This window comes from Hordeum vulgare, chromosome 1H (genome assembly GCF_904849725.1).
Source record: "Hordeum vulgare subsp. vulgare chromosome 1H, MorexV3_pseudomolecules_assembly, whole genome shotgun sequence".
In the NCBI taxonomy this organism is placed as follows: domain Eukaryota; kingdom Viridiplantae; phylum Streptophyta; class Magnoliopsida; order Poales; family Poaceae; genus Hordeum; species Hordeum vulgare.
This window is the reverse complement of record NC_058518.1, coordinates 9,310,526-9,325,400: the sequence shown is the minus strand read 5'-3', so window position 1 is coordinate 9,325,400 and position 14,875 is coordinate 9,310,526. Positions and strand designations below refer to the sequence as shown.

The window sequence follows — 14,875 nt, the reverse complement described above, 5'->3', positions numbered from 1 at the left end:
TTCATTTTCCAAGTCTTATAGTACTTCATCTGTCCTAACATAATTGTCTCAACTTTATACTAGCTACTTTATACTAACTCTAGTATAAAGTTGTATTAAGTTTAAGACATTTATTTTGGGGCGAAGGGAGTAGTTATCAACAAATATTCATTTACATTTAGCAATGCATCTTTGTGAGAGAGAATGAGCATTTTTTTCCTTTTCCGAGTCTTATAGTTTATCAACGAGGGTTCATTTACATCCAGGTGTTCCATGCAAAAAAGTTATTTGTTCTTCGTAAGAAAAACTTGTTGTTCAAAGGTAATGCTCTGAAATCCATACGGTAATTGATCTGCTGGATTAATGTATCTCGACCAAAGCTACAAAGATACAAATCCCCTTTAAAATGTGCAAAGAAACCTCAGCGCCTGACTGATGATTCTAGACGAATGGCACGTGATCCTTCTGCGCCGTAATATACAAATCTGGTCACCGGGAGGGCCGTTTTTATAAGATGGATGGAAGACAGGTACAGCAGTCGTCGATATGTCCGAGTGGTTAAGGAGACAGACTTGAAATCTGTTGGGCTACGCCCGCGCAGGTTCGATCCCTGCTGTCGACGTTTTATCTTTTTTGTTCTTTTATGATTATGATTGGCATGACGAGATAAAATACTTCCTTCGTCTCAAAATAACTTTCTCAAACTTAGTACTTCCTTTGTACTAAGTATTGATATGACTCAGATGTGGTGTTAATAACTCAGCTCATAGATCAAGCCCTTAGTCAAGTCATGCAAACTCTTCAAAAATGGACAATAAAAAAGACCCTCGCGTTCGTGTGGCCACCTCTAGCGACCCGAAAGCTCCTAACCTAGCCGTCGGGCTCTTCCTTCGACACCCTCGTCGCAGCTACCGATGGGCTCATCTCTGAAGCAGACGAGAGCTTCACACAGTCCCTTGTGGTCGAGGAGTCTGGAACTTGTGGCGGCGACCATGAGACGGTTTTGGCGGTGTGACTCGCACTGGTGCGGTGGCGCATGGGTGGGGTGCGGTGGTGGTGTGGAGACTTGGCAATCAATGGAGGTTTTGCGGTGTGCGTGCTCGCCTCCCTACGGTGAGGGTGGTTTCGATCCATGTTGTCGGTCTTTTCCTAGTTTTAATGTGGTGTGAGTGTCCACCCAATAACTTGAAGTTATGCTCCACTGTCATATAAATTCATGTTTTCATTGTACTACTGTTTTGGTACTTCACAAAACACCGTCGATATTTGGCGTTGATCATGGGGACCTTCACAACATCGGATTGGATCAACGAAACAACATCGACGTCAATGATGATGTCATTTTCATCAACACCATCAACTCCTTCAGCAGAAGGAACAAGTTCACTGCAACCCTCACTTTCAGGCGGATCCAAGCCAACACTTCCAGCCCTCCCAACATCTTCATGAGAGAAGATGACTAGGTCGACGTGACCCGTAATTGATATGTCACAAATGATATGTATCACTTATCATGTGATCTAGGGTACGAAGGTGAGCCATCAACTTATCATGAGAATTGATGGTATTGATGAAAAACATGATGTCATTTTCATCAACACCATCAACTCCTTCAGCGAAAAGGAACAAGTTCACTGCAACCCTCACTTTCAGGCAGATCCAAACCGACACTTCCAGCCCTGCCAATATCTTCATGAGAGAAGATGACTAGGTCGACGTGACCCGTAATTGATATGTCACAAATGATATGTATCACTTATCATGTGATCAGTCACTAGGGTACGAAGGTGAGCCAGCTCATTTAAGACGTTTGTAGTGATTCCATGCGGAATGGTTTGAGGAAGGTTCCACACGGTTTTAAGAACCTCCGATATGGGCATTTCACTATTTTATTCGCCCAGTTTTTTGGTTTTCATATGTTCATGGTTTTTACGAGGGATTTATTGGTTTTATTTTTGTTTTTTCGCATTTTTTTTATTTTTATTTCATTATTGCTCTTCTGTCATCTTCCTTTTCTATTATATGATCTTCTTTTCTTTATCATATTATTTCAAAATTCACTTTTTTTGAATTTCATGAAAAGATCGCATTCACAACTGTTTTTAAATTCATCAACTTTTTGAAGTGCACAAACTTTCTTTGAATTTTCACACAGTTTTTTACTGAATCCATGAGCAATATTTGAATTTGAGACCATTTTTCAAATTTGGGAATCTTTTCAATATACATGAAAATTATTTGAATTCATAAAAATACTAATTCATGGATTTTTTAACAATATTCTGAGTATTTTAAATTTCTAGAGTATTATTTTGAATTCATGAACTTTTTAAATTTAAGTAAAATTACTTTATAAATTCATTTCATGCAAATTCATGATATTTCTTTTGAATTTGCTAACATTTTTTGAATTTGTGAATGTTTTTTGAAAATTTGTGAGTATTTGTATTATTAAAAAAGTTCTGAATTTATTTTCAAACATTCTTCAACTTCATTTCGCAAACTTTTTTCAAATTTCTAAATTATTTTGAATTTATGAATATTTTAAATTTCACGACTGTGTTGCAAAATTCAAGAACATGTTTAAATTCATGAACAGTTATCACTTTAAAATAAACCCACCAAAATAAAAAGTGAAAACAATGGAACTTGTGTTTTATTTAGAATTAACGAATTTTAAATACAAGTAAGAAAATATCATCAAACCGTGCCTAGTTTACTGATGCTAGCGATCAAACGTGTGAATGTGCCGACACAACCCATGCGGATGTGATGCAAGCGTGTTGGTCGCGTGAATGATACATCACAGCTCCCATTCATATGTATTGCTCATTGCAAGCGATATAAGCGGATCGGGTGAGTAGGGTACTCTGATTTGGAGAAGCTTCTAGCCAGGTTTTTTCCTTTTCTTTTCATTGTAGTGTTTTCCTTTGAATTAACAAGCATTTTTTAAATCACAAAACGTATTTCGTGTTCACAAGTTTACTTCTGAAGTCACCAACATTTATTGAAATCATGAACATTTTCATGCTCGTAAACATTTCATATTCATGATTTTTTCTGAATTCGCAAAATTTTTGAATTTGCAAAATAAAATCTGGACTAACATTTTTTTAATTCAAGAACATATTTTCATATTTGCTAATATTTATTGAATTCACGAGCATTTTTTTAATCCGTAAAAATACTTATTCATGAATATTTTTTGACTTTTCCACCAGTTTATTTATTCATGAACATATGCTTATGAATTTACAAAAAATGTGTGGCAAACCGTTTTTAATTCATAAACAATTATACATAGTTGCTAACAATCACGTATTAAAATTTTTGAATACGCATTTTTTATTGGGGAGCATTTATTTTCAAACTGATGAACATTTCTTCAAACACCTGAGCATTTTTGAATTTGCATACGTTTTTTTTCTGTTTTGCAAACATTTTTCTCATTTGCAAACATTATTTGAATTCGCCACCAATCTTTTGACTTGGTGTTTAAAAAATCAAATGTTTTTAGATTCATGAATAATTCTCGAATTCCTGAATATTTTGTTAACATTCATGAATATGATTTAAAAATAAAATTAAACTGGCTGAAATAAAAAGCTTTTCAAATGAATGACGTATAGAATATGTACATAGTTCATCTTCTTAAGTACTACCTCCGTAAGGAAATATAAGTGTGTTTATAGATCACTAGAAATAGTGATCTAAACGCTCTTATACTGTAAATTTGATGAGGTGAGAGCAAGAATCAAAATGATAAGTACATATGTAGTCTTTACCACGAGTTAATTATCAAGGATTATTTCTTGTTGTCAAGCATTCATGTACTACATATTGTTTATCAGATCCAAATTATATGTGAAAATGAGCATTGCAAGGATCACCGCTATCTAGTGAGTACACACTTTGAACCTAGCACTGGTGTACTACTACTAGTCGTCATTTATCAGTATCGGTTTCCCTTTGCAACGGAGGAGGAGGGAGGATACTTGGCGCAGACGGCGCAGCTGCACCCCATGGCGGCGCACGCGCCCATACCATCGTGCTGCCTCCGACACTCCGCCTCGCACTTCCGGGGCTCGCACTTCTCGCCCCGCCCGATCACAGTCACCGAGCAATCCGCCGCCGGCACCACCACCGCGCGACCTTCTACCATCGACGGTGTGTGTGTGCTTGATGATGACAGCACCACGAGAGCGAGGGACACCAGGAGCAGCAGGGCGTTGGCTATCTTCATAGTGATCAACAGGTGGAGAGCAGGAGATTGTTCCTGGCGCAGTGATGAAGAGGATGTGTGTGTGTGCAATTGTTTTATAGTGTAGGTGACATTCGGTGCTCATTCACTTTAGGATTTGATTTTGGAGCACCAAAGTAATAGCATCAACTGCTTTGATTTTTGGATATACACGTATTTATGGGCTTCTAAAAAATAGCTAAATGATCTAAAACCTTTATTAAAAAGATACGCACTCGTTTGTTTTTTGGAGAAGTAACATACGCACTCGTTTGTTTTTCGGAGAAGTAACATACGCACTCGTGTTAAATTAAAGAAATGAACATACGTACTCCCTCGCATGATCGCAGCCCAATAGCACTTGACATTTTTATTTTCGTTTCTTTTTTTGTTTTATTTTATTTATTTCACTTTTGCTTATTCATTTGATTGATTTCATTAATTTTAAATTCATTTTGGTAGATAAATAAATATTTTCTATGAGTTGCACAAACACTTATTTTCAAAAGATGCACAACCATCTGAGATGTATGACTATTATATTTTTAACATACAAGAATTTTTTCCAAAATACATGGACATGTGTTTTAAAATACACAAACAATTATTTTGACATGTGTGAACTGTTTTTGTAGCACAATAATATTTTTATTATTGTTAAATGTTATAAAACGTGAAATGATTGTATATTTAAATTACGTAAATGGCTTTTCAACACATGATTTTTTAGTGCCAAAAAAAGTATAGAATTTTTAAAATATTATATAAATTTTTAAGTACACATGATTATTATTTGACATACACAAAGAATTAGTTTCAAGACACATATTTAATTTGACTATAAGTCATAACATAGTTGACATTTCGAGATCTATAAAAAGTTAAAAGCATTTTGAAATAACATAGTACCTACTAATGTATCACATCAAATCTTGACCTATTCGCTTCACTTTTGCCTTAGATTCTCTTATAAGAGCAACTCCAACAGCTGCCTCCCCTAAATAGAACTCCAACGGCTCCCATAACTATAAAAACATCGGTGTTATGAGTAGACGCAAAAACCTCTCCAACAATTTCAATAAAGTGGTCATGACTTTACAAGATCTCGTTAAACTGGTATTTTCTCCCCGCATGTTTACTGAGAGATCATCTTCCCGTAAAGTTATGGCCACATTTCTCCCCGCAAGTTTATGGAGAGGCTTTTTATAAAACTTCCAGTAAACACCGCCGCCACCACCCACCGCCTCCCACGTCACCTGTCGGAACGCCGCAGCCCGCCACACCCACTCCACCACCACCTCGCGTCGCCCCTGACTAGCGGGTCCTAGCTAATTTTCTATTTTTTGTGTAATTAAAATATATAAAAATGGATTTAGGGAAGAAGTTTAAGGAACTACTAAAAGTTGCTTTCAGAAAACTTCCCGTAACTTTTACAGAAAGCCAAAGAAGAAAACAGTTTAAGGAAAGATTTTTATGGGAGATGTTGGAGTTGCTCTAAGCCTCCTTTTGTACGAAAAAAATATTCTTAAAGTAATGGTTTTTTTATCACTCTAGCTTTTGCCCACTTTGCTATGTCCCTCTAGAATTTGACATCTCACTTTTGACAATACATTGCTATTTGTGCCATTCCATTGCGAAAGCAAAATGTTTTCCTTTCACACTTTTTTCAAATACCTCTCTAGTCACATTGCATTGTAGATGGACTAAGCAGTACAAGGACAGTCACTTTAGATGTGGGCCAAGACCCAGGCCGACAGTGACAGTGCAACCATATACTTCATTCAGGTTTATTAGTCCACATCGTTGACCTCAAATTGGTAGTTCCTCCCATCGATCCACATTAGTTGTCATTGATTTCTTACAAAGTATTTATACCGAATCAGTGACAATTAATATGTAACAGAGGGAGTAATAAATTCTAAGATATATGTGAAAACAAATTTATACCATTGGAATCATGTTCAAAAGAAGTTTTACTTTCTTCTATGATATAATATTACTCATAATTTAGTAGTGAAGAGGAAGTTAAGCAAAGCCAGTAAAAATTTCACAAATTTGAATCACAATACTGCCAGTGTGCAAATTTGCATCACACAAGACCATGTACACTTCAGCAAAACATATTTGAAGCATAAAGAAATATATAAGGAATAGTTTAATTGCTAAGATATTTTTAAAATTGCTCAACATTTTATCTGATATGAATAACATACCCATGCTCTTACCATTTGAGCTACACCCCAATTTATTTGGATGGTTCCAAAATCAAGCAAAAAACAATAACTAGCAAGTCACAAGAATAGATCAAAAGCTAGCATCACAGCACAGCAAATACCAAACACAAGAATCTTAGGTGAAAGAAAAACTTGCAAGAACACAAACTAGCTCATGCATACCATCATCCTGGATTAGATTACAGACAGACACTCCATTGATACAAGGATCAAACTGTTCAACAGTTCAGCAAAGCTGATACTAATAACTTCAGCTTAAACTGGGGAAAAGAGTTTTATCTTACAACAACAGCAGTAAGCCATCATCATGGTTTGTTTGCTCCTATCGTCGACACGAGACACACAACAGGATAACTAACAAAATAGTCGCAGCGGCTTTTAACTCGGGACATTTTTACGACAGCTAACAGCTTTCTCATTCTCCTTCTCTAGTGCTAAATTTGTACAGTGAACAGAGTAACATGTTCAAACTTACTCCACCCTCTTCCTCCTCTTTACAGCTTAGTCTCTCAGATTAGTCTTTGCTTCCTCAGCTACAGAATGTACACTCTCTCCAGTGCAACCAAGATTTGTATCTTATTCATGCCGGTACCATTACTAGTCGATCTTATAGGGTTTTCAGTTGTTGGGGGGGGAACACGCGAGCGCAAACCTAGCCACTGTTAGCTGTACAACTGCATAGTTCCGCCCTTCAGGCGGCGGTGCATGCCGGTTGAAGCCCCTGGCGCTTCTCTGCATCCACAAGAACAAGCAAGACATGTTGTTAGCATATCTAAGATCTTATGCTCGCATGCGTAAGGATGTCTCCAAATAGAATTTGGCAGCTAAACATACCTCCAGCAGCGACAAGCTTCTCTACGCGCGCGACTATGTGCTTCCCATAGGTATACTTCTTCAGTGTGTTCAGGTGAGCTTTGATCCTGGTAAGGATCATCTCTCTCTGCTGATCATCACAAGTCTCCAACACCTTCTGCACCACATAGTTTGCAAACTGGTCTTTCATCATCACCTGCAAGGACAAATGCATGTAGATTCAGTAAGGTTAACAAATATTTGGCCAAATTCTCCTTGGTAAAAATGTTGAAACAACGCAGACCTCAAGAGGTTCACTTTCAGTAGTAGACTCGAGCATTTCACCAATCAAGATCTGCCGCTCCACAGGGTTACCAAAAGCTAAGCACTTCTCAATGACATTTGAAGCAAACTTTTGCTGGCTCATTTGCACAATTTGCCCAATTAACTTGTCAATGATAGCAGTTCTCTCATGTGGCTTGCCATGTTCCAGAACATGCTGTAAAAAAGGTCCAGTGAGTATTGTCAGAAACAAAGTATTGTGAAAATGGTAACAAAAGGTTAAGAATCTCATCATTAAAGATTGACAGCAAACGGTAAGCAGTCCACAAAAGATCCAGATCCACTTGTTAAACAGTAAACAGTGAGCATTAAGTAAGCAGAAAAGATCAGTGCCACAGCCTGGAGATGCTACTGCCAAAAACAGAAGGCAGTCTATTGCAGTTCATTGCAAGACACTTGAAGAAAAAAAGATGTGTAAAGCCCACATCTTAGTAATTAATAAGAATATTAGGTTTGTCTTAAGTCAAACTTTCTGAAGTTTGACCAAGTTTATAGAAACAAAATATTAACATCCACAATGCCAAGTCAATATCATTTTGATCCATCATGTAGTATATTTTCAAATTGTATTTATTATTGTAGATGTTGATGTTTTCTAATATAAATTTGGTACCTAATATGAGGAGTAAAAAGAAATGGAGGGAGTACAAAAAAACTAACATGCCGTTACTAGTAATTTTCAAGCATTAGAACATAATGATAACCTTCAGATGATACTGCACACAATAGCCGACTACATTAGAGCAAGTACAATAAGGTACAGTCAGCAGGCTGTAAGGATTAAAATACTATATTTTTGTTGAGTTGGATGAGAGAGAAGAGGAGAGAGAAGGGAAGCGGGCTCTTCGTGAAGAGCCGACTCTAGCACGTGCTCCTAGGTGCTTTGTGAGAATGAAAGGTGGGCCATATATGATAAAAGTAGTACTCTTTTATAGCTAACTATTGTATAAGCTAGCTATAAGATGGGCTATAAGACTGCTTATAGCCAGCAGTTGGCTATACTATTAACCATGCTCTTACACCGTGCAGTAGTAAAGCAGCATAGAAGCTTGGACCAGTTCAAGGTATGCAACAATGTTCGAAAAGATGTGCATGGCACCGACCTGAACAACATAGTTACCATACTGATCCTGAGCCAGCAAGCAAACAGACTGGAGAATCTCATCCATCATTATTTGCTGTGTTGTGGGATCGTCACAGTGCTCCAGCACCCTCTGGTAATTCACATGATATGATGAGCAAGGTAGATTGTGACGTATTAATATTAAACTTCAAAATGGATTTATATAAGAGGCGTGATATGCAGTATGAGCATACCTGTATAACTCGACAACCATATGGATGAGTGGATAGCAGCACAACTTGACCATAGAATGTTGAGACAATGAACTGGATAATGTCCTGAGGGATGCACTCTATGCATTTCTGTATTACATGGTTACCATTTTGATCACGTACACAGCGCATAATATGTCCATCCAGCTCACCAACCATTTTAGTCTGCTGAGCTAAATCCACGACCTCTATAGCCTGCACACATAATACATCACATGACATAAGCTGTCTTTACTCTTCCAGATATTTATGTATTTAGGTATATGTGCAAAAGGTTTACTATTTTGTCAAGCATACATGAGAGGATATGTTTAAGCCTTCCAGTACCCATCTAAAGTATATTATATATTGAATAACCACAGAAACAGATGCTGTGACAGCTTCACAAGTTACTTGGTACGCTAATGCCTTCTAAAAGTATCAGCCAACATGTTTGCTCCGGAAATCATCATACTGTATGTGTTAGTGGAACGAGGTGGCTTGGATAGGAATTATTTTGATGATTGATACAAATGTATACCCAATCTCAACAAGTCATAGGGATATTTTCATGGTACAGAAACATCAAAAAGATGGTGATTGTAAATGCTACCTTTGTCCATGCAAGAAGTATAGAAATCAGAAATTCCTACTTATGAGATACGAGTAGAAATTAATTTCAAAATGCAAGGATGTCCTTATGTTCTCCTAGATAAAATATGGATAACTGATAAGCACCTTCTGTATAACCCGACATCCATACATCTGAAGACTGAGAGCAAGGACACGTCCAATAAGCTGATCAGATAGTTCCTTTATCTGAGTAGTGCTGCCATGCTCAAAAAACTGAACAAAAGGCAAACAAAAGGATAAGTACAATATAATTATAGTCAAAGCCATCACCACAAACAAATCAGTTTTGCATACCTTCTGAACAACATAATTTCCAAATACATCAGTCATCAATGTGAGAGCTTGAGGCATGATTTCTGAAAAAACCATGTCTTTCTCTTCAGTACTGGCTGTTTCAAGCTTTTGCTGTATGAATCGGCTCCCATATTGATCGGCACTACAAATTATGCAATAGTTAGCCAACTAAATAAGCTACAAGAATATATATATTTTACAGTACTACATACTTCCAGTCATGAGTAAGAGATCAGCAGTAATTAAGAGTGCCAATACCCAGTACAAGTTGACCAAACTGCAGACAGACCTCCCCCCCCCCCCTGAAACAAGTACTCCCTCCGTCCCAAAGTAAGTGTCTCTAGGGATCATCAATATATGAACCAGAACATTTTTAAAATCTATTGTCCAGGCATTTGGCGAAAGAGCAGCAAAAATAGACACACTGAGGAGTTTGCTATGTCATGAATTCCGCACCACAAAGACATGTCTTACAATTTTTCTCATTTGTGTGCATTGCGTTTGTGTTGCTAGGTGTTTGCTAAAATGGAATGGCCAAAACACTTCTCTATATGAATGATCAGAACAAGCAAAAGAGGGTTAACTGTGATTTCTGCTTTGCGTATGTGGCCTAATATTATAGGATGCATATGCACAGAAAGGGAGTACTCTTAACGCTTGGTTGTGGTGAAAGTGAAATAAAAGAAAACAAACTGTAAGAAAATGTTCCTCTTATTGTTTTCCTCATTTTTTGCTTTGTGTATTCATATATGCAATATAACAGTTCATGTTATGTCTTATTCCCGTAAAAAGAGAGCTCCGACTATTATATTCTTGAGTAGGAAGTAACAATATTTGTATGATGTGCTTGTGTGATACAACTTTCAAGTCATTACAGTTTACATGCTATTATGTTACAATGTTCATTACATTATATACATTAAATGCAGAAGTATACCTGAACTCGACGACATGGCCAGCTATTTCAGAGAGCTCATAAGTTCTGCTTTTGTTGCTCTTGAATTCCTCCAGAAGCGAGGGCATCAGATTGCCTTCCATCTTTCCAACCATGTCTGGACTCCATGAACCAAAAGAACCCCCAAAATTTCGCATGCCTGATGCAAAGCGCATACTGCGTTCACCGTGCCTAAGTGGACTACCAGACGCAACAGGTGAAGAGGGCAGAACAGGGCTCGTCAAAGGGCTTCCAGCATATCCAAGGCCAAATCCAAGATTTCCATAGCAGCCATAGTTCTTCTGCGACTGAAGCAACGGGCTAAGGCAACCCTTCTGAGGACCAAGTAAATCCATGTAAGAACTTCCTAGATGTCCACTAGCCATGAAAGGATCATCATAACTGGCTGCAACTTGGGCAGCAAGGTACTGAAGATATAATGGATCGATAGGCATCTGAAGAGAAGATGCTCCAGTTGGACTTCCAACTCCATTGTAACCTAGGTAGTTAGACGCACCAGCTAAATTTTGCCTAGAAGATAAAGTGCCTCCTGGGGACCTTGCACCAATCCTAGGCGAAGCATAGCCAGATCCAACTGAGGAATTGTCAGATGATGTGAAGTTACCAGCATTCATCTGATTCCTCATCATAGAAGAATTGGCCGAATTTGCAGAATAACCCTCAGGTGCCCTAAAATGTCCTTGCTCGGGACGTTTCATGAAGGAGTGCTGCTGATTGCCACTTGTTTGATCACCATGCCGATCAAAAAGGTACCTATTGGCATTATCAACATCCTGGTAGAGCTTAGACTGGTCCATAGCTTGCCCATTGCCAGCCCTCGACGATGACAGGTTCATCCCAGATAGAGCAGCCACCAGATCATCAGGTTCACCAACAGCAGACGAACTACGGCGGAAAGAAGAGGAGCCACCGTTACTCTTTTTATCATAAGCGCCGACTTTCACACCAATTGGAGGCAGGCACGGACTGGGGACCCTCCTCACCAGCTCAGGGTCTGGGGATGCACTTCTGGAGAGAGAGGGGCCCAGAATTGATGCATACGCATGTGATGACAACTCGTTGTTCCGAATATCAGCTAAAGTCTGTTCATTGCTCTCGCGCTGCAGGCCACCCATAGCTCCAGTATCACGATGTAAAGCATACTGCATTCCAGAAGAATCTAGAAAGTCGTTGCGGCTGTGGTTGGCGCTCTGTCTATCCACATCACGTTGATTTGAGTCCTCCTGGAACATTCATAGAGAATTGTGCAAATCAGATAAGCCGCCTTGCATAATACGTATTGAACTGAAGAGAAATAGAACTGGCCAAAAAGCCGCATTATATTTGTTTGCAGTTGTAACATGGAACCAGGACACATGACCTATGAACATGATCAAATAGCAAAATGAAATAAACAAGCTCCTTTCTACTGGCCTAACGCGGGTATTGGTTCGTCCGACATGAATAGCAAGATGAAATAAACACGCCAGAAGCCTGGAACAAACAGTTGCTGGTCCAATGGATACTATGAAACAGGCGCGTAGATGCACAAACAGGCATTATAGAAATGGAACATTCTGAAGTACTAGGACGATATTTCTCATGATCCAGCAAATTCAGAGAGGTTAATCAGGAACCTCGGTGTCTCCCATGATCCAAGCGAATAACCATCACTCAAAACTGAATAGTCTCTCTTCTGTGCCACCCTGCAAGCCATGACTAGAGAACATTCCTATACATATGCTACCCCTACTTGAAATCACAGTGAGAAGCATGCCTCCGGCCAATCGATAAATCAAGCAGCCGCAAGAGCAAGACATGTATGAGTATATGACCTATGAACTATTCGGTTAACCGTATGGAGTAGCTAGATGCAACCTGCAAGGTGTGAAGTGGTAGTTCATGCACACATGATGTATGAACTACTGCTATGAACTTGGACTGCTCATTCAGTTGACCGCCGCAAACCTCGGTTGTTCGCTCATAAGCACTGACCGATAGTACTGATAATAGTATGCTGAAAAGGAAAGATGAAAAAACGAGATCTTTGGTGGGAGGAAGGAGCGAGCACCACCTGGAAGATGGCGGAGAAGCCGCGCTGGCGGGGGTGGTCGATCCCGGGCAGGCCGACGAGCCCGTCCCCCGGCGCCCTCCGGCCGTCGCCGATCCCGCCGAGCCCGGAGGAGGAGGAGGAGGAGCGGAGGCGGTGCTGCGCGGAGCGCCAGTCCTCCTTGGAGAGCAGCGGCGGCGGGAGGCGTGGGTTGAGGTGCGCATTGGAGTAGTAGTAGCTCTGGTAGGCCGGGTCGGCCCGCAGCTCGTCGTCCAGCAGCACCTCCCCGCCGCCGCCCGCCGCCATGGCCATGGCGCCCTCCACGGTGGGCGGCGCCGAGCCGCTACGGAAGAGCTCGAAGTCCCCGCGCTCTCCCTCCTCCCCGCCCACCCCGCCGCCGCACACCGCCTCCCCTCCCCGCGTCGCCATCTCCGTCACCATCGGATCAATCACCGCCGCCGCCGCCAGCAAGAAACAGCCCCACCACCACAGCAAACAACCAAACCAAACCCAACCAAACCAAACCAAGACGAAACGAGATCTCCGCAGCCTTATCCCCCCTCAAAACCCCGCCGCCATTACCGCAACCCCGCCGTCCTCCGGCGCCAAGATTCCACCCCGGGAAGCAGCCGCCCCCAAGAAAGAACCCGGCGAGCAGCAAGAATGGCCCTTTTCCCGCCCGGACCGGCCGAATCGCGCGCGGCGCGTCGTTCTACTGCCTGGATTCGGGAGGGATTGGAGCTCTCTCTCCTCCTCGCAGCCACCAATGCGTGCGTGCGCGAGCTCGCGTGGGGAAGAGAGAGAGAGAGAAGCAGGGGAGCGAGCGAGCGAGCAAGGCGGCCGTGTTAAGTACAACGGGAGGGGCGACGGGAGCCGTCGGATGCCCGGGCGAGCGGCCAGGATGGGCCGGAGGGGTTTGGGCCCTAGGGTTTTGAGGGCAGCCTCTTCTTCTTGGCTGGAAATGGAAACCCGTTGGGTTTTTGCAGGTCGACGTCGGGTCAAATTCCTCTTCAAGCCTCTTCTTCTCCCGGCTAATTTTGGCAGCGTGATCTTTTCTTGCCAGGGTGCCTCCCTCTTCCTTTCTTTGGAGGGGGGATTGCAGGGATGATCTCCCATTATTTCTCCTTCCATTTTCTTCGTTGCCGGAGATTTTCTTTCACGAATGTCAGGGGTTAAAACCGCGTTGTTTAACCCGAGGTGTCGTGTGCTTTACGTTTTTTTTGGGGGCTTGCAAATAGGCAAGTCGTGAAGCGGGGTGTGTTTGTCGATTCGCTTTGAGAGAATGGTTGTTGTGATGATAGATGGGGTCGTGCGTGACGGGTTAAAAGTGACCGACCCTTCGTGAGTTGAAGCGTATTTGTTGATTTGATTTGAGGAAATGCATGTGTCCGTATATGGGTGTACGTGACCGGGTCAAAAGCAGTCTCTCGTGAGTATGTTTTTGCGAATGTTGAAAATTTTGTCTTGCTGAATTTTACATACACGGTGTGCTTTATGTTCTTTGGGTTTGTGAAATAGGCAAATTGCGAAACGGGGAGTATTTTTTCTGTGTTGACAAATAGGCGTATGTGTTAGCTAAAATCGACCCTTTCTGGTTGTCATATGGATAAAATCTTATATGTAGTTTATTGTTGGGTTTTTTAATGTATCGCCTACACTATCTCAAAATGTTTCATCTTCCTGAAAAGTGGGTTCGTTCTAGAAAAGTTCCAGAAGATGCTAATGGTAAGCAAGAAGGTTGTTTACGAAGAAACAACAACAGAAAATTATTTTCGGATACGTAAGAGTTATATATATAGGAATCGAAATAGTCTTTTATTTCCTTTAAAAATATATATTCCATTGAAGTAATAAAACTATTCTAATTCTAGCAAGCATCTAAAGGTTTCGCCATGATAGTGGCCGCCAGAAAGACATTGTTTGCCCAGCTAACACATCTCATATAAACATGTCACGGCGAAAGAAAACAAAACTCAACGAACTATGTCGCTTGCCCGGCTTACAGATCTCACTGTAAATATATCCAAAGGAAAGAGAACAAATAACCAACGAACTATGTCGCT

General features: G+C 40.7%; 1 protein-coding gene and 1 non-coding gene across 2 annotated transcripts; one reads left to right on the top strand and one right to left on the bottom strand.

Moving 5' to 3' along the window:
• Positions 1-519: 519 nt before the first annotated feature.
• TRNAS-UGA lies at positions 520-601 on the top strand. The gene has a single exon. It is a non-coding gene; the product is annotated as a tRNA-Ser (tRNA).
• Positions 602-6,605: 6,004 nt separating this feature from the next.
• Positions 6,606-13,616, bottom strand: LOC123441025 (pumilio homolog 1-like). The gene is made up of 9 exons (XM_045117583.1): positions 12,837-13,616; positions 10,766-12,006; positions 9,829-9,970; positions 9,640-9,747; positions 8,905-9,117; positions 8,691-8,801; positions 7,550-7,744; positions 7,288-7,462; positions 6,606-7,185 (listed from the first exon to the last, which is right to left on the bottom strand). Exons 1-9 carry the CDS (start codon positions 13,251-13,253, stop codon positions 7,145-7,147), a joined length of 2,643 nt encoding a protein of 880 aa, XP_044973518.1. The 5' UTR covers positions 13,254-13,616; the 3' UTR covers positions 6,606-7,144.
• Positions 13,617-14,875: the final 1,259 nt, after the last annotated feature.

Coding starts and splice junctions, on each gene's coding strand:
- LOC123441025 (XM_045117583.1), bottom strand. CDS start 13,253: ATGGTGACGGAGATGGCGACGCGGGGAGGGGAGGCGGTGTGCGGCGGC. Junction 8,802..8,904: donor ATGGTTGTCGAGTTATACAG/GTATGCTCATAC, acceptor GTGAATTACCAG/AGGGTGCTGGAGCACTGTGA. Junction 7,745..8,690: donor ATGGTAACTATGTTGTTCAG/GTCGGTGCCATG, acceptor CCTTTTTTACAG/CATGTTCTGGAACATGGCAA.